The sequence below is a fragment of the Pagrus major genome, chromosome 6 (genome assembly GCF_040436345.1).
Source record: "Pagrus major chromosome 6, Pma_NU_1.0".
Lineage (NCBI taxonomy): Eukaryota > Metazoa > Chordata > Actinopteri > Spariformes > Sparidae > Pagrus > Pagrus major.
In genome coordinates, this window is record NC_133220.1 from 28,134,626 (window position 1) to 28,156,475 (window position 21,850).

The window sequence follows — 21,850 nt, forward strand, 5'->3', positions numbered from 1 at the left end:
ACCAATTGTGTGTAAGTTGCTGAATGTGTTGTTTTCACTGATCCAATGAAGGGGCAGTTGATTACCTGCAGGTCTGATTACTTTGCTCCATTCAATTTGCTCATTCCCCTGAGCTACAGAGCACATTAGTGATGGCCTGTTGTGACGGCCTGCGGTTCTGACAGCCTGTGTGCAGGTCTCAGACCGTAGCCGAGCCAAAATCATAATCAGAGACACTGAAAGGAGACAGATTGGAGGCTGGATCGATGCATTATGCAGCACCTGTTCAATCTGCAGACACTGGGGGTTGATATATGCATATTTTATAAAGACAGATGGACGGACGGACGGATGGACGGACAGACAGACAGATAGACAGATAGATCTGGGTAATGATCACTGTGTTATGACAACTTATGTTGAGATTTGGTGAGAGAGAAAATGTGTTTTGATTCCCTCCTCCATACTTCATTTCTCATCTGTCTGGATTGTCTTCCTGTCTCCCCAGCGCTGTCACCAAGCTGTTATTCATCCCTGCATCATGGAGGATCAGCCTGGTGCATCATGGGAGCTCATCAACGGCGTGACAGACACAATATATGAGGGCTGAGAGGTGGTCATGGAGACTGACAGCTACACCTCGGGCCCAGCCACCACTGACTGGGCTGGAATGGTGGCCGGCCTGGAGGGAATGGAAGTCCTTCAGGAGCAGGGAGAAGGGGGCTCGTCCAGCAGCCCCGCGGCATGGTTAATGCCATACTCGCTGGGCTTCCAGGTGCCGCTCACCGCCTTTCTCATGCTGGAGCTGGTGTTGGGTTTTAGCAGCAACCTGACGGTACTGGTGCTCTACTGCTCTCAATCCAATTTAGTGGACTCGGTGAGCAATATGGTGACTGTCAACCTGCACGTGCTAGATGTGGCGGTGTGTGTGCTGTGTCTGCCGCTCACTCTGGTGGTTGTTCTGCTGCCTCCAGGACCAAACCTGGCCCTGCTCTGCTGCTTCCATGAGGCCTGCGTCACCTTTGCCAGCATAGCCACAGCCATCAACATCCTGGTTATCAGCTTGGACCGATATGACATCTCGGTACGGCCGGCCAACAGGATGCTGACGACACGTAGAGCATCGCTGCTCCTGGCTGCTGTTTGGGTCACCTCGGTGGCAGTGTTCTTCATCCCGTTCTTGGAGGAGCAGTGGTCCAGTGGGGATGGAGCAGAGGAGAGAGGGCAGGGGACACCCTTGTCGTTGTCCTCACGTGACATCAGTGCCACAGTGGTGCCAGCATGGCGCAACCGGACGCTGCTGTGTATTGGTGGGCAGGGCTACTACACAGGCCAGGGTATGTATTACCATCTTATCCTGCAGGTGCCCATCTTCTTCGCCACCGTGGCTGTCATGCTGTTTACCTACTCCAGAATACTGAGGGCTTTAAACATCCGCATTGGCTCCCACATGAAGAAGAGCCAGCGGTTCAGGGGTCCCTCCTGCGGGGGGCGCCACAAGAAACAGAAAAAAAAGAAGGCGGGGGTCAGAATGAATGACGGTGCGGAGGTTGGAGGGGGAGGGGAGCAGTGCACCACGGATGGTACAAAACAGCACAGCCACCCTCCCCTCATCCCTTCCCCTACCCCCACGCCCACAGCTACCTCCCCCCCTGCCCTATCCTCTTCAGCCCCACTCGTCACCCCTGACACGGGTGCTGCCACCCACATGCCCTCCACCATGGGCGTCCAGGCCTCTGTGTCGGCCATCATTGCCCTGAGACGGGCAGTGCGGCGACACAGGGATCGACGCGAGCGACAAAGGCGGGTGTTCAGGATGTCCCTCATCATCATCACCACCTTCCTGGGCTGTTGGGCTCCCCTCTCTGTGACCAATGTGCTAATCCTTGGCATTGGCCCCAGTGACACCCTGGTCAGCGTACGCCTATGGTTCTTAGCCCTGGCCTACGGCACCACCGTCTCCCACCCACTGCTCTACGCCTTCACCCGACAGAAGCTGCGCCGTGCCCTCCGTGCCAAGGTTAAGAAGAGGGTAGTGTCCCTGCTCCAGGTAGACCCTTCTCCAGGGGGCACTGTCATACACAACTCCTGGGTGGAGAACAGAAAAACCAGCCGGCAGGTGCGACTGGAAGCGAGCGAAGGTACTGACCGCTGCCTGGCAGAGGTCCTGTGAGACTGACACACAAGGGCCCAACTTGTATAATTAAAACCCAGAATACAGTCACAGGTGTGTTCCATTATGAAAATCACTGGTGCGTGAAGCCAGTGTAAGAGATGTGAAAAACACATTTCCACCCCTGGGAGATGTTTTAATGTAACCACCAGCAGCAAGCCCATGTGAAACACAGCGAACATTCACCTCAGGCAGCAGTGGGAGCAGGGGGCTGTTGTCTCTGGTGGCGGTGCACACAGCCTCTGCAGCTGAAGGAAATCATACAACAACTAACACAAAATTGTATATAATATGCCTCTTCACTCTGTGAAATAGTGAAGTCTGTTTACATATGGAGCTGTATGATAGAGCGTTATATAGTGGTGTTTACCTAATGGCTCCAAAGAATGTGTTTAGACCGAAGATCATCAGATCTCCCACCCACTCAATTGCTCCAAGGCAGCTTTAAAGAAATGTCAATACACTTTGTCAAAAAACTCCTTGAATGTATTTAATTTTGTCTCTGCCTTAATTATGCTCTGAAAGTTTAGCTAAATGGGATGTTGTGTATTCTGAACTAAACACAGAGAGTATGCATGAAACATGGTGATGACATGTAAATGTGTCAGGGTTGAGGAGGGGAGGACACAGATACAAGGCGAGGAACAAGTCAGAGAGCAATTAAAGGCTAGTGTGAAATATTAAATCCAGTTTTGCTTCAGCTTGAGTAGTTTTTAAACGGTCAATGTTTCAGTGTGTATACAAAATCTTGCTGAGCTCCTTCATATAAATGAAACTGATTTTCTCCTCACTTTGTATAAAATGCTGTAATATCCCATGTTTTGCATATACTGCAGGGAGAAGGTGAGCACATTGTTAAAAATAGCCCAGTAGTTTGACATTTTGAGAAATAGACTCATTTGCTGTCTTACAGAGAATTAGATAAAAAAGATTGATAATATCTAAATGTTTGTACGGTAAATATGAAGCTACAGCTAGCAGCAGGTTAGCTTAACTGAGCACACGGACAAACCCTGTCCAAAAACAACCACTCATTTTTACACTTTTTTACAGATGAAAAAAACGTAATATATAACATGTTACCCTAAGAATGAGCAGGGCTAGCTGTTTCCCCAACTCTTTATGCTAAGCTAAGCTAACTAGCTGCTGACTTTAGTATCATTTTAGCTACCATACGGACATGAGAGTGCTCCACTTGAACAATGTAGTGTGATGTACAGTATATCCGCTTCAGGAACTGCATGTCCTTTTGCTTCCAGTGTCAACTGCAGTAAATGTCTGCAGTTATCTCAGTGCTTTTTCATCCCCAACTTAGTTAGAATGCTTTCACTTTTTACAGTTTGCTGTGTATGTATTGTTAATAGTTTACCGTTAGTTTTTGAGTGTTTTTAGCATTTTTGATCATTTTGATAATCACAGATGTTTTATACCAGCGAGGTTAGCCTGTCAGTTAGCCTAGCTGTCTCTGCATTTACACATGCTAGGAGAACCAGTCACGTTTCTCTCAAGTTTGTGATGTGCATCCAGCAATGAGGTCAGGGCTTTACCGCTCACCTTCACAAGATGGTGTGCGTCAGTTACTTTGGCATTTTTGGCAGCTCTTACAAGTCCAGTGTAAGAAAGAGCCATAGCGACCTAACGTTAGCATGTGGCTCGCTATGTCGCTTGCTATGTCGCTTATGTTTTATCTTTCGTACGGTAAACTATTAACAATATTATTAAAGTGAACTGTGAGAAGTGAAGTATTTTAACTGAGTAACGGTTGAAAAAGCGCTGAGATAATGACAGATGTACTGTAAAGTTGACACTTATGCGTCAAACTACATTGTGCAAGTGGGGAATTAAACTTTTTAAACTAACTCTTAGCAAGAAAGCAAGTAGGCATTGTTCCGAAATTGTTTAACTGACCCATAAGTAGTGAAAAATAAATCTATTCTATGATTTATTAAATGAATTAAATGTTAACAGAATAATGGGTCAAGTCAGCTGCTTTGTTGAAGTAGCTAGCTGGAATAAAAAGCTGTAAGGATAACCTTTCAGTATGATGCAGTCCAGTGTGACACCAAAGACCACAATCTCAAAAAAACAAACCAACAAAAAAGGTTAAACTTACACCTCTCCAACACATTCTCAACAAAAACTCACAGCCTCATGACAAATAGCAGTCATTGCAGGCCTATAATTTAGAATGCATTATATTAAAGGTGTCCCTGTGGTTCAATTTGGGTTGTTGGCATGCAGTTATCTTTTGAAATAACTTTCATGTACATGCTGTAAGTACTGTCCAGATTTAAATTTATTACATGTGAATCTACAGTTCAAGTCACTTGGTCTTTATGTGATTACAGACTGACTTTTAGAGGAGTGTTTCACTTGCAGCTGGCTCGTCTCGGTGTCAGCACCAGGACATCTGGTCCCATGGGTCAACTCGAGCACTGTCACATTGGTGGGATTACGCACAGGACCAGTGATCACTGCTTGAATGCTGTACTCACACTGGGACTCACACTGACTAGGTCAAGTGATTTTTCTCACACACACACACAAAAGTGATGCATTCTTGAATGTAAACACATGACAAAGATATATATTATACTGTGTGTACACCAAGAATATGCTATGTTTATAGGTTTTCTCCATGGTGTTGTTTTTATGTGAATGTATCACCATGCATTGTTGAATTATATCAATAAATATGAAATACTGAGGTCTGTTCATGTGAGCTGTCTGCTATGAGTTTGTTTGAAGGTACTGAATACTACAGAGTATACAATAAATATATTTCTGAGAAAAATGCCTGGGGCCTGGGGGTTCCCAGGCTTTTTGGGGACAACAGCCCTGTCCTTGGGTGTAGTTGTGATGAATGCATTTCTACAAGGAAGCCTGCGGTGATGGGAGCAGCATGAGCACAATGAACAGTATAGCTCACATGATGATTCCCTCTGTACCTGAGGGGACAAACATTTTCTACTGCATCATCAAGAAGAAGAACATCAAGTTCTCACTGACACAGCCACACACTGTTGCAATAAATAAACACTGGTGTTGAACATCTATTTCCATTCTTTATTGTGGTCTGTGTTGAACAGGGACTGCTTTTGCGTATGATATACTGTTTGCGCACTTATAACAAGCACAATGCAGCCAGTAATATAGTGAGTAGGAGGTGCAATTTGTATGTGTTAATTTTAGCCCTGTCTTGTCGCTGTTGGCATGGTAAGAGTCAAACTTCACTGCTTGATTATGAGAAACCATCCTCTGCTGTTTTCTCCTGTGGGTGCATCCATTGTCCAGTATGGGTGCCCTCAGTAGGCACTGAGCACCTACAGTACCTGCCAGTGTTTATGTCATGCTCCTCCCAGTTGAAAAGCTGCCAACAGCATGCCTTTTGCAAACTTTGCGTGGGCTTTGTGTTGCGTGGGAGGGAGGCGCTACAGACCTCTGCAGTATGGGAAAAAGAAGGTCATCTATGTGGGATGAAGCCTGTAGGACAAAAGCAATTCTGCATCACTTAAAACCGAGCGAACAATCAGACAACTTCTACCACTTTTAATGTTTTTAGCATTTATTGGTGAGTTCTTGTTGTAATGAAATGGCATTTAAATCCAACACACAGTTTGTTAAAAGTAATTAGCCATTCAGATTGAGAGAGTATTATATATATAGTATTATATATACATTTTGGGCAACTCGAGGGGGACCTCTGCCGTTATAATGCCACATTGCACCCGCTTTTCACACACGCCGAAATAGCTCAGTTGGGAGAGCGTTAGACTGAAGATCTAAAGGTCCCTGGTTCGATCCCGGGTTTCGGCAGGACGGGTGTTCCTCTTTTTTTTTTTTTTTTTTTTTTTAAAAATCTACAGTTATGTCAGATATCAATAAGATGTTTATACGATGTAAAGTACTGTTGTTGTGTCATTCTTTGGCTCCACGACAGAAAATAGTTAATAAAGAAAATAAATTAATATAATAGCAGTGAAAGGTACAAAGCAATGTAATGTACTGATAAGGAATAGAACCACAATGTAATTGAAGTAAAGAGTTTAAAGGCAATAAAGATATAGAGTTAATAATTTGCATGAAAGTATAAATATAATATATGTATATATATATATATAGCAATAAAAACGTGGGTAACACTTTAGACGTCTGCAAATTTCATGGTAAGTAGGTTGTAATTACATATATTACAACATATTTAGAATTTCTTTGAAAATGACCCCAAATTAACAAAATAATTACCCATGCAAGGACATTTTTATTATCAAATAATGTTGGGATAATTGTCAATACATTTTGAAGGAATTATTGTGGTAAATTTGATGCAATTTCAAAGAAATTTCAAATTACTTGGTGATTAACTACGGAAGCCCTAAAGGGCCATGCATTCATACATTTTATTTCCTCCGTTTCCCTGTAATAACGGGTTAATTTCATTTATTTTCTCGAGATCTCGAGTTATTATCTCGAAATAACAACTGCCGTTTTCCCGAGATAACGGGATAATTTTCTCGACATCTCGAGATAACAAAACTTTGTTTTCCCGAGATAACAATATAATTAATTCGAGATCTCGAGATAATGACTGTGATATGATAGGCCTGAGATTATGGAGACGCCCGGGACCTCGTAGCTGGTCAGCTATGTAGTTAACGATGACATCAGGCTCACTTAGATTGCGCCGCCGATATAGCTGAAGCCTTGCTAACGTCTTTTTAGATTATGCACACTAATGTGTATATTATCTGTAATAGCAAGGCATAATGCTATTTCAGCCTGTGTCAGGCCTTGATTGAAAAGATATGTGACGTGGTGATCGATATGCTCCTGCTCCTCTGACATTGCTACACTGAATGATGTTTCCTGCAATGATTTAATATACTACACTATTGTTTTGTTTTCTCAAGATCTCAAATTAATTATATCGTTATCTCAGGAAAAAATAGTTTCGTTATCTCGAGATCTCGAGAAAATTATCCTGTTATCTCGTCAACAGCAGTTGTTATTTCGAGATAATAACTCTCCATAATCTCAGGCCTATCATATCACAGTCATTATCTCGAGATCTCAAATTAATTATATCGTTATCTCGGGAAAACAAAGTTTCGTTATCTCGAGATCTCGAGAAAATTATCCCGTTATCTCAGGAAAACGGCAGTTGTTATTTTGAGATAATAACTCGAGATCTCGAGAAAACAAATGAAATTAACTCGTTATCACGGGAAAACGGAGGAAATAAAATGTATGAATGCATGGCCCTTTAGGGCTTCCGTACTTTAGGGCTTCTATAATTACCATCTACTTACCATGCAATTTGCAGACTTGTCAAATGGATTGTTGCAAACAGGTATAACATAAAAAATGTATAAAGGTATAGCAATGGTCTATAACAAGTATAAATAAGTATTAACAAAATTATACATGTTGCATGAATTCCCCAAAACTACAATGTATAGAATCATATAAAATGGTCCCTCTCAATCATCATCTATGATAATACTTGTGTAGCATTTGTATCTGCAGAGACCCTGCTCTCTGTCTGTAATCTTTTTAATTTTCTTATTATTTTTGCTTTGTTTGGGACATTTCTGGGCATCAGCGGTTCCTGTATACCTTTAAGTCAGAGACTGTACTGACAAGACTATATATGTATAAGCAAACACAACATTCAAACAGGACGTGACTTCTAACTCCAGCTTCTTAATCATGGATCTGGTGGATGCTCACTATGATGATCAGAGGTGACACTTAATGCTGAAAATAATTGTTGTCATGAACTCTCCACAGCATAACATAGAAAACATCAATGTATTTTGTGCTCCACAATGTGAAAACTGATTAATATGAAAACATTTCTGAGTAAAATGAACATACAGTGATATTAACCGAAGGCGATGGGAGTATTAAGCTGTGAGGACACGTGCAGAGTCAGGCTTACTGACAAATGTCTGGAACCAGCATCCTGTCACACGCATTACGAGATAAGCACAAGATATACTGCATGAGTTCATGTGAGGTATTTGCTGAAGGAAACTGGTTTTACATGAGTTTACGGAACTGATGCACTAAGCAAAAATGCTGAAAGGCTGACGCTCACTCCCAACTTGCACTCACAACTCCCAACTCAGTTATTTTGCAGCTGCTGGTTAAAAAAAAAACATCCTCAACTGGAAGTTAGTCCAGACCTGAGAACAGAAAACACATCTATGGCTCTGCTTGTAAGTAACCTCATATCTGAAATCTTGCCAGGAATCGTTTGTTGACACATCTCCACAATTTTGGTTGAAAAAACAGAATAATCATTCAAGAAGAAGATGAAAAGCCATGAAGATACCCCCCTTTTTCGGTTAATTTCATTCACATGACATCCTGATAAAATCTATGACCTCTATCATAGATACAGTTTACATTCTTTTAGTATAAAGTTACATTTTCATATAATTAAAATGCAATCATATAAATATGCAATAAACACCTTCTATAAACTCTGAAGATGTCTGCAAGGAACAAATACTCGGGTTACATTCTCTGCATGGCTCGCTTGTGTATAGAATAGGATGCTGATTATATAACTGCAAAGCATTTTAAAGGGTACATGTAGTGCTGAAATGAATCAGGAAGACCCCACTGTGAGGCAAACAGCATGATGATAATGTATAGTAAAGTACTTACAACAGAATCTCATGATGATGCACTAGCTGAGCAGATCCTGCTGCTGATCTGAATTCCCGCTGCTCTTCCCAACAACTAGATATTGTTAGAGCGACAGACACTGTAAAATTAGAATGATAAACCTTTTCACGAGCCCAGACTGCTCAACCTTTTAGTAGGTAGTGGAAATGCCTACAAATGTAAGCAGAGTCTCTCAGCCCTCTCTTTAACATCTGTCACACATGCTGTATCTGCATCATGACCTCTTCCATCATGGACTACCTACTCCCTTGCCATCTGGGAAAATGTATGGCAGCATCTGGGCCATATTTTGTCCAGTGTGTGCCCTGTCTGTTTACACCCTGAGATTTGACTTAATGATTTGGACATCCTCACTTGTCCAAGTACAGCTCAAGGTCAACGTTGAGGTAGCCCAGCAGAATATGATGGATGTGTGCATTTGATCTAATGGATGTTCTGGGTCATCACTAACGAGGTTTACCTTCATTTTCACCTTTAATTAAGTACAGTCATTATATTACACATACATAACTTATCTGTTTATAACCAGTGCTGCTGTTTCTTGCCGAGTTGGACTCTGTGGCCTTTAGTGTTGTCACTGTGTCCCATGATGCTGGTGAGTATCACATAAATGATGGACAGATGACTCTTGTCTAACTTTTAGCAAAATGATTCCTTAAATTGAAGACATATGATGTCATTTTAATAGCTACACCATTCTAACATCTAGAAACATATAGTTTATGCGTTGTTTTTGAGACAATTTACCTTAAATTTGAGTGACTGTACTATAGCATAGCACACCACACAAGAGCAACAGGAGTCTATCCCCATATGAGTGTATGTAATATGTTATTTCTGTATTTAAAAAACTGTTTTTGACACCCCCTTCAGTTTCTTCAAGTAATTATTATTAATGTGTGGAAATAATCACAGCAATTATTTTAAATATATCAGTAATGCCTGTAGTAGATCATATACTGTGCTAGAACGACCTCTGGTGGGTACACCGACAATTACAGACCATGTGGCATGTGCTGAAGAAGCCGAAATAGCTCAGTTGGGAGAGCGTTAGACTGAAGATCTAAAGGTCCCTGGTTCGATCCCGGGTTTCGGCAGACGCAATACACGGGACACTGTATATTTTAAAGGTAAAATGAATGTAATAATGTACACTGACATATTTTCAGGCTGTGTCTTGCACGTGTTGTCATCATAATGGCAGGATGGGATCACAATGTGCAGCATCCATCCAAAGAACATTATATATTGGCATTCAGACATTATTTTGATATTGTGAACATTTATTTAATTAAACATTATTAAAAAATACTGTAGGCCTATAAAAGTTGAACGGGTTATTGAGCTATCACTGTAGTCATTATTTTTCAGGGGACGACACACAGCAGTAGTACATTTAACAGCCAGTAGATGGCAGGACTCATGCAGTGTTTCAGTCTCATGGCAGAGCTCTGAACACCACAGCCACAAAATCACGTGCACTAGTAATGAGGTACAGATGGATTATTGCAGTGTTGCAGTGTTGCTGAATCCGTGTATCATTCGTTCATTCGTTTTTCAAAATAAAACCAAAAATAAGAAAACGAAAAAACAATTCCTTTTCTCAGTATTCGTTTCCTAAACTAAAATGAAAAAACGGATAACGACTCGTTTTTTTCAGTTTTCGATTTTATGCTCAAATGAATAATGGAAAAAACGGATAACGAGCGTTTCCCGTTTCATGTTTTATCCCATTTTGATCTGAAAAAAGTTCAATGAGCCGGAAGCGGAAGTGACCGTCTCTGTCTCTGTACTGCGAGGGCGCGCAAAACAAAAATAATGGCAGGACTTGAGGATCATGCAGATATAATTGGACAGCTTTTTGAGGATGGTAAAACGCATGCCGAGATTTCTACCACGCTCTGGTAACGTCAGAGAATTGACTGGCTCTGCTAACGTTAGCTTTGCTCCAGGCCACTTCCGGGTGACGGTAATTTCCGGTGTAGGTACCAAATGCTTGCAACATGAAACGGGAATCCGTGTATCATTCGTTCATTCGTTTTTCAAAATAAAACCAAAAATAAGAAAACGAAAAAACAATTCCTTTTCTCAGTATTCGTTTCCTAAACTAAAATGAAAAAACGGATAACGACTCGTTTTTTTCAGTTTTCGATTTTATGCTCAAATGAATAATGGAAAAAACGGATAACGAGCGTTTCCCGTTTCATGTTGCAAGCATTTGGTACCTACACCGGAAATTACCGTCACCCGGAAGTGGCCTGGAGCAAAGCTAACGTTAGCAGAGCCAGTCAATTCTCTGACGTTACCAGAGCGTGGTAGAAATCTCGGCATGCGTTTTACCATCCCCAAAAAGCTGTCCAATTATATCTGCATGATCCTCAAGTCCTGCCATTATTTTTGTTTTGCGCGCCCTCGCAGTACAGAGACAGAGACGGTCACTTCCGCTTCCGGCTCATTGAACTTTTTTCAGATCAAAATGGGATAAAACATGAAACGGGAAACGCTCGTTATCCGTTTTTTTCCATTATTCATTTGAGCATAAAATCGAAAACTGAAAAAAACGAGTCGTTATCCGTTTTTTCATTTTAGTTTAGGAAACGAATACTGAGAAAAGGAATTGTTTTTTCGTTTTCTTATTTTTGGTTTTATTTTGAAAAACGAATGAACGAATGATACACGGATTTTGCTGTAAGGTCTTTCACTTTGACTTGAAATGATGAGTTGGATGACTGTAATTTACAGAGTTCAATTAACTCATAGAAATACGTTTCTAAAGAAACATGATCACACTTTTGCACTTCTGATCAAACTGCTGCAAGTTGCTTCATGTAATGTCTCTGTGCTGATCCTGTGACAGTCAACTTCAGAAGGACCTACTGCTGCTACACTTTGTGTGAAATGAAGAACTGACTCCTCAAAGAAATCATCAAATGTAAAAAGATATCAAATTCATTTGTAATGATTGTCAGTGTCAACAGTGGTAGATTCAACTTAATATCTTAAGTTTGTCGAACATGTATTCTCAAGTTCAGTTAACTTTAAATTGTGTTTCACAAAAAAGAAAACTTAAAAGAAGATGTTAAACAAACTATTTAACCTAAATTAAGTTAACTCAAATATTTAAGGCAGCAAATGAACTTACACTTTTAAGTTGAATGTGAAAAAAACAAAAACAATAACGGTAATACTTAAAGGTATAAGTTCACTATATGGAGTTATTATAACTGAGGTTCAGGAACTGGACCACGCCGCCCCTTCTCGCTGATCTGCCACCCAGGCCCAGCCAATCCAACCGCCTGCATCTCAACCAACTGCCTGAGTCTCATCAACCTAACCACCTGTGTCTCATTAACTCAACCACCTACGTCAACCTGATTCAATCACCTGCAAACTCATATAAGCATGCCTAACCAGTGTTCTCCCGTTTGTCTCAAGTTCTGATAACCCTCCCCCCCAGACCCTCTCCTTTTCACTATCCTCTCTCACAGGATCGCCGGCAGCCCAGCCTTCGACATCGCCATCCCATGGCAAGAAGATCCTCCAGACCAGACACCCAGGCCATTCCAGCACAGGAACCACGGGGGGATGATGAAGCCACGCCGACTAAGACGTGCGCCCATCGAGACGTACCCCCATTCTGAGTCTCGACCTCCCTGGTTCCCAGACGGTCTGGCCAATCGGCAAACCTACTCAACCCACTACACTATACTATACTGTACTATACTATACTATACTATACTATACTATATTACACTACACTACACTATACTATACTATACTGTACTGTACTATACTATACTATACTATATTACACTACACTACACTATACTATACAATAATTAGGTATGCCCTTATTTGCATACATTTCCATCTGAACTATGACTACTAAAATCTGAACTAAAATAAACACCTAAATGTGTATTTTAGTGTGTTTTCTTTCCACTAGCCTGACAGAAGATGATGTTACGGACGCAATATAGCCCGAAACTCAAAATGGAACATTGAATGAGTAAAACGGTGTTTTTGCCTGTAGTGTATGGCCTAAAGTAGGTCAATGTAATACCAGCTAACCAGCAACAGTGAGGAGGTAACAGAAACATTTATAGACATTGTTTGTTTCAGTAGGTTTCTGACAGGTCAAGCTGAAACACTTTGTTGCAAAATAGGTAATTATGTAACAAAAACACTGCTTTTGTTACATATTTAAGGTCATATCAACACCAGATTGTGCCAGGCGAGCCTCAGCAGGACTGCAGCAGGTTTATGAGCCCTCCCATGGTACACTTGGAGGTCCTGGCCGTCTCTCAGCTGTTCTGACCTGTCTGAGTGCCAGCCGAGACGTGTAGAGGCAAGAGAGCCACCGTCAAAGAGAGCAGGTCCAGGCCACGGGGCACAGAATAGGTCAGCGATTTGCGTCATTCCCATTGAAACCTGAATGAATGGCCAACTGGCTCTCTGTGGCGATGTGCTAATCAGCAGTGCATTGATAATGAACAGGCAGAAAGTGGTTCAGAGAACTAACAACGCAGGATGGGATAGAAAAGGTGCAAAATGTTCTGAGGTGCTGCAAGGTTGTGAAGAAACTGTGTGTATATAATGTATGCAGACCCATAAACACACTCAAAAATCAAACAATGATAGAAAAAGAAATAACAATATAGACGGAACTGAGACATTTGAAGGGGACTAATTGGACCACACAGTTTGGGCCTGATGCAAAATTAGACGCTTGGTTCAGCTTTTTCCTGCAGAAAAGTAGTATAAAGCCTTTTGTGTTTCCACAAAAAGCTGTATGTAATCTGATAGATTGTCTCCAGTGATGTCATACAATGACTAAATTGCATTGTGGGTAATGTAGGTGCCAAAGGTGACTTGGTTTGTCTCTTTAAATATGTTACATTTAAAATTTAAAATATCAAAAAACAACTCGACCTTTGTAACATAAGTGGAACACAAACACTTTTTCCCTGGAAATAAAGTTTTTTTTTAATGCAGTTATGCAACATTGCATGTATTTAGAAACAGACTGTAATTGTGTTTGTCTGATTGAGGGGGGAGATGCTGGGGTTATAATGTACATCCCTTGTCTTCTTCATCCCACCCCTGTTTGGCAGAGATCACAAACTAATTATGTGTCATTTTTCTCTAATGGACATTCTGCTTTCTCATTTGTTGCTATGTAATTTGTTGCCATGTAATGTCCTGTGCTGTTGGTTATGCAAGATCTCTCTCTCTCTTCCTTTTGAGTGTCCCTCCACTGTGTGTTTCCTCTGCAGCCGTTCGGTTTCCTGGTGGCTTTGTTCCCACTGCTCTTGGAGAGCTCCAAAGAATGCCTGAAGATGCCAGTCAAGCTCTGAACCAATTCAGTGAGGTGGTTGAATGAAACCAGCAGGTGGAGAACCATCCAGTCTGCATGAAGGATGGATGGGCCGTTGTGGGGAAAGGATGTTTTTGCTCTAATTAATCAAAACCCTATTCAGTGTAGTTCCACTTCCGAGCTGCTCCCACAGACGGCCCAGTCTATTTGGCAATGGCTGAAGGTTTGCATAACTGGAGCAGCAGTGACTTCCTCCCAGCAGAATTTCCCCCTGTTTATGTCCCACTTACATAACAGGTTGAGCCCTACGTAGTAGTCTGGTTGATGACTTATTACTGTCTGTTCATTTTGGGCCTTGCTTTATTTATTTATATATATATATATATATATATATATATATATAAAAAATCATAATCTCTTTCATAGAGTAGAATGCTGCAGCTTGACTCTGGACTAAAACTAGAACATTTGACCATATTACACCAATCTTAGCTTCACTTCATTGGCTTCATATCCATGTCAGATCAGTTTTTTGCTTCTGATGGCTTATAAAACTGTAAATGGTCTCATATCTGTCTGATCTCATCTTCCCATCACACGCACCACGGTCTCAGAATGGAGATCCTCTCCACCGAGTTAAAAAGTCAGCTGCCTTCAGGGCCTTTTTCCTATTGTGCCCTTTTCCTCTGGAATAATCTCCCTGTTGATATCAAACAGTCTGACTCTGTTGAGGCCTTCAAATTTATAGTTGCATTAAATGTATAGTTGCATTGATGTTGTGTGATGGATGATACTGGTTTAGACAGCTGTGTGCAGTTTTTCCATACTGCCGATTTCTCTAATATTATTACCACAGCTATGGACACTACTTCCCACAAATTAAAGTTGCATTACCTTTTTTTTTTATGAGCTGTTAACACAAAAATGACATTTTGGGACCATATAAAGTTTGTGAAGGTGATGTTAACAGTCCCCTTTAGGCAATGTCAGCGTTCATTTGGAGTTGTGTTTCTGGCCGCCTTGTTAATATAAGTCCAACATTTACACTGAAATATGCCTCAATATGGGTATTAATTAATCACTAATTCTGTCTGTTTGCTGCTCAGCAGATAGTGTACAGTGGGTTAGGGTTAGTTTATATGAGCGTTTTTTTTGTGTTTTTTTTTTTTTGAAGAAACTTCGGCATCATTTATAAAAAACAGACTTGTGATCAATTTTGATCTTCAGCTTAACTTAAGCAGTAAAGCTTGTATAAGTAGTTATTTATTAAACCTACTTAAACAATATGATCTGATCCTGCTGGTTATGCAGGGGCTTTGTAGGCTGGGACCCATATACCTCCAAGCCCATAGTAGACTTTGCAAGAGCTTTATGAACAATGTGACGGGAACGATCAATTAAAGGTATGAGGGATTAGCAGACCTACAGTCATTATATCTGGACATACAGGATCAAATAATCTTTTCACATGCAGCCATGAAACTTTATTGTGTAGTTAAAATTAAAATAAAGGTTTAGTTTGAAGATGCTTGTGGTACTCACGGTCGAACTACTTAATACTCATGGTTGCTCTTTTGTTAAGTGCAGCTGCAACAATATTCCCAAACTGCATGTTTTGCTTTGTCTGTCAATCCACGATTTAGTCCACTGAATAATATGTGTGCCTGGCTTCAATCCCTTCTTCCATCACGTGTCTTTTGAAAAGCTAGATTTTCTTTTTCCTCATGACTATTCCTGACCTAACCCTCATTTCTGTTGTCTTTATTTAAGTGGAAATCACAAGCCAAGTGCTGTCAATTTAAGTTGATTAGATCACTAAGAACCTGCTTGAGCAAGGTTTTTAATGCTCAGCATCTTTTCTGAAGCAGGCTGTTGAAATTTTTTTACAACTACATTCAAATATAAATCTAAGAGTAGTTTTATAACTGGAGTCCCCGGCCTTTCCTGGCCCTGCAAACAGTTCTTGAATATCTGGTACTCTACACATTCTAGTGTCCTCACAAAAGTATGAAAGGTCACCATAAATGTTGGATGTTGGATGCCTCAACCCACTGTCATCATCCCCACATTGCCAAACATGTTGATGAATGACATCAGTTGTTGACACAAGATTACACATGTCACGTAACCCTTTAAATTAATTTGGCTTAAGACATTTTTGGCGTATTAGAATAAGAATCAGACACAGATGTGTTGCCAAGTAGGTTTTCACATACAAAGAGAATTCCTTGGCGTTGTGGTGCATAACAGTCCAAATAAAAAGTGAAAGATGATAGAAAGCACAGTAATTGATATTTATTGGTTACTGCATAACAACTTGTCCCTAAACTGGAGAGATCTGGCCTACAGGGGAGAAGTATGCCAGCACATTTTCTAAGACGGTCTTGTAGCTGATCTCTTGTGACATAACCCACCATGATGCATACAGTCCAAGTGTGACAAGAGAAGGTTGTCTGAGGGGACAGAGTATGACCTCGCTTTTGTCCTTAAGAAAAAAAGGACGCATTGTCTTCTCAGACCGACTGAGTAGAAAGTAACGAACCCACTCACTGCTCCTTGAACTGTCTCCAAGGACAGTGGGGAGGCTTGTTTCTCTGTGTAATCTGTGCAGATGCTGTCGTTCAGATTGGTGTTGTTCTTTCTCCGCACTGTGCTGACCTTTGCGAATGCCTGGGTGCTGATCTACGTCATTGAATCAAAGCTTCACTTGATAAAGTTTCATAATCATTGTTCTCTTCGCCCAACACTGTGGCTGAACTTCAAGTGTTTGTGTATTAAAAAATCTGGAAAATAAAATCCTTCATCAAGTCGTGTCTGATTTCTGCATTTAACATGCTGCTAAATTCATTTGGAAACATGCATTTTATTAGGGAGTACCAAATAAAGGTTTCCCATTGGTTTTTCAAGATTTAGTATATCTTCCTATTGTCTGTTCTCCGCTTCTAAAACTGAATCTGGAGGATCACACACAGGGTAGCAGCACACAAAGGGTATGAACAGTTTACTGACCCCCTGCTTTGCATTTTCCAAGCCGAATGAGGATCATTGACATCATCTACTGGAGACAGACACAACCAGGTGCACCAGTCCAGTTTCCAGCTCTGCCTGTGGACTTCCTCAGTCTGCAAACTAACACGTAATCACATTCACTCTCACATTACCTTCTTATGCTTTTCGGCTCACAGAAGTCACAAGGGTTAATGACTGTCACTGAAGTTATGCTAGTTACTGAATGCACCATGCCAACATGTGTCAGCAGTGCAGTCACACTTTCCAATGACAGCATTGCTGTGTTTGCCATGCTGGTTCTTTCCTTCTCTGGCACGAATGTGTGTATCATTGTCCATGTGTGTTTGAGCATGTGTGTGTTTCTTCTCACATGGGTGGTGCATCTGTGGTTTTCCCACAAGCTGTCAAAGGCTTAGTAAATGAGGAAATTTAAAATAGAAGCTGAGTATTGCATTGGGGAGAGAAACTGAGATTGGGTTGGGTCCAGAAAGCAAACACTCTCAGACAGAGAAGGTGTCTCCTCCTCACTCTCTCACCAGCACACACACAGGCACACACAAACTGCAAACCCTCCTGGCAGGATTGAGTGTCCCTTTAAAGCGTTTGTCTATTGATATCTGTCTGGAGCCTGGAAGCTTGTCTCCCCCCCACTCTCTCTCCCTGCAGATGCAAGTTCATGACCTGTTATGTAACTGTGGTCCTCAACCATTGTACAAGATGTGACAACATGATTAGACTGAAAAAAAAGATGTTCTTTTACTTTTCCTTATAAAAGATGTAATCACCCCTGTTATCACCTCCATCAACCACTTTGCACAGTGCAAAAGAAGGGAGTGACGTCTTGTTTGCCTACGCATTCTGTGTAAAGATTTCTTCATGCTGTGGTGAACACAAAAGTAACAGTACCAAAATGGAGATGCCTGCATTTATAACTTTACTTATTAATGTAAAGCTGATATGAAAAAGTGTATGTAATGTGAGAAAGCCCAAAGTATTGTGAAAGGTTTGAGGTTTGAATGGAGTTTCCATGTGAATGCAGGAGTAAGTGGGAAGAGGCTGAAGATAGGTGGGTTGGAAGGGTTTCCTAAATGACTTCCATTGTAACTAAGCTTCAAAGAAAGTTGAATATTTTGGAAAGCTGTAAAGGGATATAAAGGTTGAATAATGCTCAAAATGTATGACAGATGTGAATCATTTGAATGTTTCAAAGTATGTGTTTAAAAGCTGTGAAAGTATGAAAATGAAGGACTTTATTTTGATTGAGGATTTTTTATTTAAATTTTTTTTTTTTTTTTTTTTTTTACGGAAAACGCTGAATATTTCAGAAAGTACGGAAGGTAGGACTGAGAAAGGCAAAAGCACTCCACTCCTAATTGAGAAGAGTATTTTGATGTTTGAATGAAGTTTGTACGTTGAAGAATGTGGAATAAGTTGCAAAAAAGCGGCGAGAGAATAATAATAAGAAAGAAATTTGCGTCCATGTCCGTGTTGTACTAATTATTATCCTCCTCACTGTTCTTGTAGCACTGCATGTTTTACTTTTACTACTGGCATCCGACCATGGTTGAAATCAACGGCCGCCATTTTTGGTCTGGTATCCATTAATAATAGATCCATGCATCCGACGCCCCCACCCCCCTTGTTGCCATGCCATCCAAACGGCTACTTCCGGAGTCCTCGGCCAATCAGAGTCATCTGCCAAAACCGGAAAATACACACTTGAAATCGAAGGAGGGCTCCACATAAAGCAGGAGTTGATGAAGAGGTAATTTTACATTTTCGCAGAGTTTTCAGTCTTTAACCTATTAGAAGTTAAACTTTTCGGATAGTTTGCCGAAACTGAGTTTCAAAGTAACGGGAAGTGTATGCACCGTAACGTTACTTGAGACATAACCAACCAGTTTTGGCTAACACTAGCTGCGTAACCAAGGCTACCGTTAGTCAGACAGATGACAGATAATTTAGCTAACTCAGCTAACTCAGCGGTGTAAACTGTTAGCTGACAGTGAGCTTCTGTGTAACGTTAGTTGGTTACAGTGTAAGCAAGGGAGCAAAGAATAAACGTTGTAACGCTGACGTTAGCACTAGTTAACCAAAAAGCAGTTTGTCGGCAGTAAGATAACAATGTTATCCAAAATAATGACTCATGTAATATGAAGGTAACATAGGTAGGTTTGTGCGAGTTCTAAAGAAAAATGTCAGAAAACAGTGAAAATGTCCATCAAAGTTTCTTAGAACCTAAGGTAGCATCTTAAAAATACTTCATTTTATCCAACCAATGGTCAGGAACCCAAAGATGCTCCACTCAGAGGGTAAATATTCACATTGGAGAGGCTGGATCCTGATAATGTTTGGAGATTTTGCTTATAAAATCACTTATCAAATAGTACCCAATTCTCATCCATTCTCAATCATTTCAGCTCTAGACTGCTGTTTAGTTAGCTTTTACTTCTAAGCATTTAATTTGTTAATTTCTCTTCCACCTCTTCTTTTCCACCACCATTTGTGCTTAGGGTCCAGCCTCAGCCCTAATGAAGAAGTCAGTCTCTGAAGAAGGCAAAAAAAGTACCTCATCCAAGTGTTTTGTAGCCAAATGATAATGAGCTAAATATTGAACTTCTGTTTCTTGAATGCAGTCTTGTACATGTTTTTTCTTTGTATCAGAGCTGGATATACTTTTAAATATTTCAAGTGATGGCAAATATGTATGTTTGCATAACAAACCACAGTGCTTAACATACCCCAGTGACCCTTCCCCGTAATGTCAGAGGTATTGCAGCAGGTCTTGTCTTTGTGGTGCTGCTTCTCATTCATTTAACCCTAAGTCTCGAGCCACAGTACGCTATCATCGACTCTCTGCCCCCTTTAGGCATGCAGCTTCTTGCAGTCAATCATTCAGCTCCTGCTAATCTCCCAAACCTCTGGTCTGAGAGCTCTTATATTACACATACTCATACATGCTGCCATGTCGGCTGGCATTGTGCTTACTGGGATTTAGAGGCTTTAGCTGGGAAACTAACCAGGGTGCTTTCAACAAGTTGAGTTTTATTTGTATATGTATCTGAACTGATTTACCTTTTTAGGGCATTTGTCAGTGCTTCTATTTTGGGTCTGTACACTTAAAGTTGTCACAGACACATGGTCATATACTTTTAACTTGACTTTCAGGCTGATGAGGTCACACTGGGATGTGTAATTGGCCAGCAGTCATTGGCTTAATGACAAAAACATTCTTTGATGAAGGGAGTCATCAAGTAACACAAATCCATTGTGTCCAGAAAACCTTAAAATAGATCCCTGATGCCTCTCCCAGGCTGTTTCCCTGAAGGAAGGTGGTTATTACATTAACAACTGGTCCATATTGGCACACAGTACAGATGAGATTCCCTCTGAGATCAAAACTTAGGGAGAAATAAACATTTGACACTGGATAAGGAAAAAGATGACAACACATCAGGGTTGTGTTGTGCAGAAAAAGTAACACTGTGCCGGCACCACATTTGAGGCCCAAGTATCAAAGCTTTGACCTTTCTGAATAATTCAGGGACTTACCCCAGTGCAACAGGGCGGCTCTCAGGGCTATCGTTCTCCTTCATGGCTGGGACTTACCAGCTAGTCACCATGGAAAGTGTGATGAGTTTTAATCCTGAGACTGGCATATGATAATCTCATCAGTGGCTTAATTTTTCTGATTAGTAGCTGTGAGCCCAGTTTGAAAGGAGAGATATTTTTCTCCTCTAAGGTCGGGGAAAACCAGTTGGACAGAGAAGTGGAGCGTGGTATTTGTCATTGAGAGGGCACCGAGCATGAAGCCGGTCCATTCGATGAGGAGCCGACCTGCTCCGAGTATCCATGGCACAATCCTGGGCTTTTGCCAGCTGCATTCCTCCCTCCACCTCACTCCCTCTAGCTCTCATCCTACCATCCAGGGAGACTCTCATTAAGTGCCCTTTTGTTGAGGGATTACTGAGTGTATTTTTAACCTCTGTTCGCACAATCGCTGGACTGTCGAAGCAGTTGTTGGCGCTGTTAGCTAGTTTAGACTCCATATCTGTGTCTGTCTGGCATCTGTCTGCCTTCACTGTCCCTCCACATTTTCAGCCTCTCTGTCTCACATCTCTCTGTTCCACAGACTTGTCCCTCTCTTGATATTACATTCATTCTTTTATGCTATTTTTGCCAATACAGGACCTAGTTTCTCCCTGTGCAGTCTCCAGCTGTGGTTCACGTGCAGGACCGGAACATTCAGAGAATAACTGCCTCAGTCTTTCCATCATTGTCCTGCATCTGACTACTCAGACATCAATTTTTTTCTGAAATTTATTTGCTCAACTGCGCTCAGTGTGTGTGAGTGTGTGCGTGCACTGTGTTTGAGGAACATACTGTTCCCTTCCTACTGGACATGAGAGAGTTAGGTAGAGTGAATTCTAATTTGTCACATACTCGTTGAGAGTTGGGTTGTTGGGTTTGGCTGCTGGAGAAATGCACATAAGAAACTCCTTGATGGCGAAAACATTGCGAGGGAAGAAGAGGTCAGTGGCATGGAAACAACAGTTTCTATATTTGGGTTTGGTTTGGTTTTTGTTGTGTCTCTCTGCATGTTTAACCTGTTTGACCTTTAGTTTAGCAACTTATGCGCATATGTGGTTTATTGTGTGTTTCTATGTGTTTTGGAG

General features: G+C 41.2%; 1 protein-coding gene and 2 non-coding genes across 3 annotated transcripts; all 3 read left to right on the forward strand.

The window, feature by feature from the left end:
* The first annotated feature begins 598 nt into the window (after window positions 1-598).
* Window positions 599-2,152, forward strand: LOC140998714 (G-protein coupled receptor 22-like). Its single transcript, XM_073469074.1, has one exon. The coding sequence runs from the start codon at window positions 599-601 to the stop codon at window positions 2,150-2,152; it is 1,554 nt and encodes a 517-aa protein (XP_073325175.1).
* A 3,743-nt stretch (window positions 2,153-5,895) lies between these two features.
* trnaf-gaa (transfer RNA phenylalanine (anticodon GAA)) lies at window positions 5,896-5,968 on the forward strand. Its single transcript has one exon. It is a non-coding gene; the product is annotated as a tRNA-Phe (tRNA).
* A 3,904-nt stretch (window positions 5,969-9,872) lies between these two features.
* trnaf-gaa (transfer RNA phenylalanine (anticodon GAA)) lies at window positions 9,873-9,945 on the forward strand. Its single transcript has one exon. It is a non-coding gene; the product is annotated as a tRNA-Phe (tRNA).
* Window positions 9,946-21,850: the final 11,905 nt, after the last annotated feature.

Coding starts and splice junctions, on each gene's coding strand:
- LOC140998714 (XM_073469074.1), top strand. CDS start 599: ATGGAGACTGACAGCTACACCTCGGGCCCAGCCACCACTGACTGGGCT.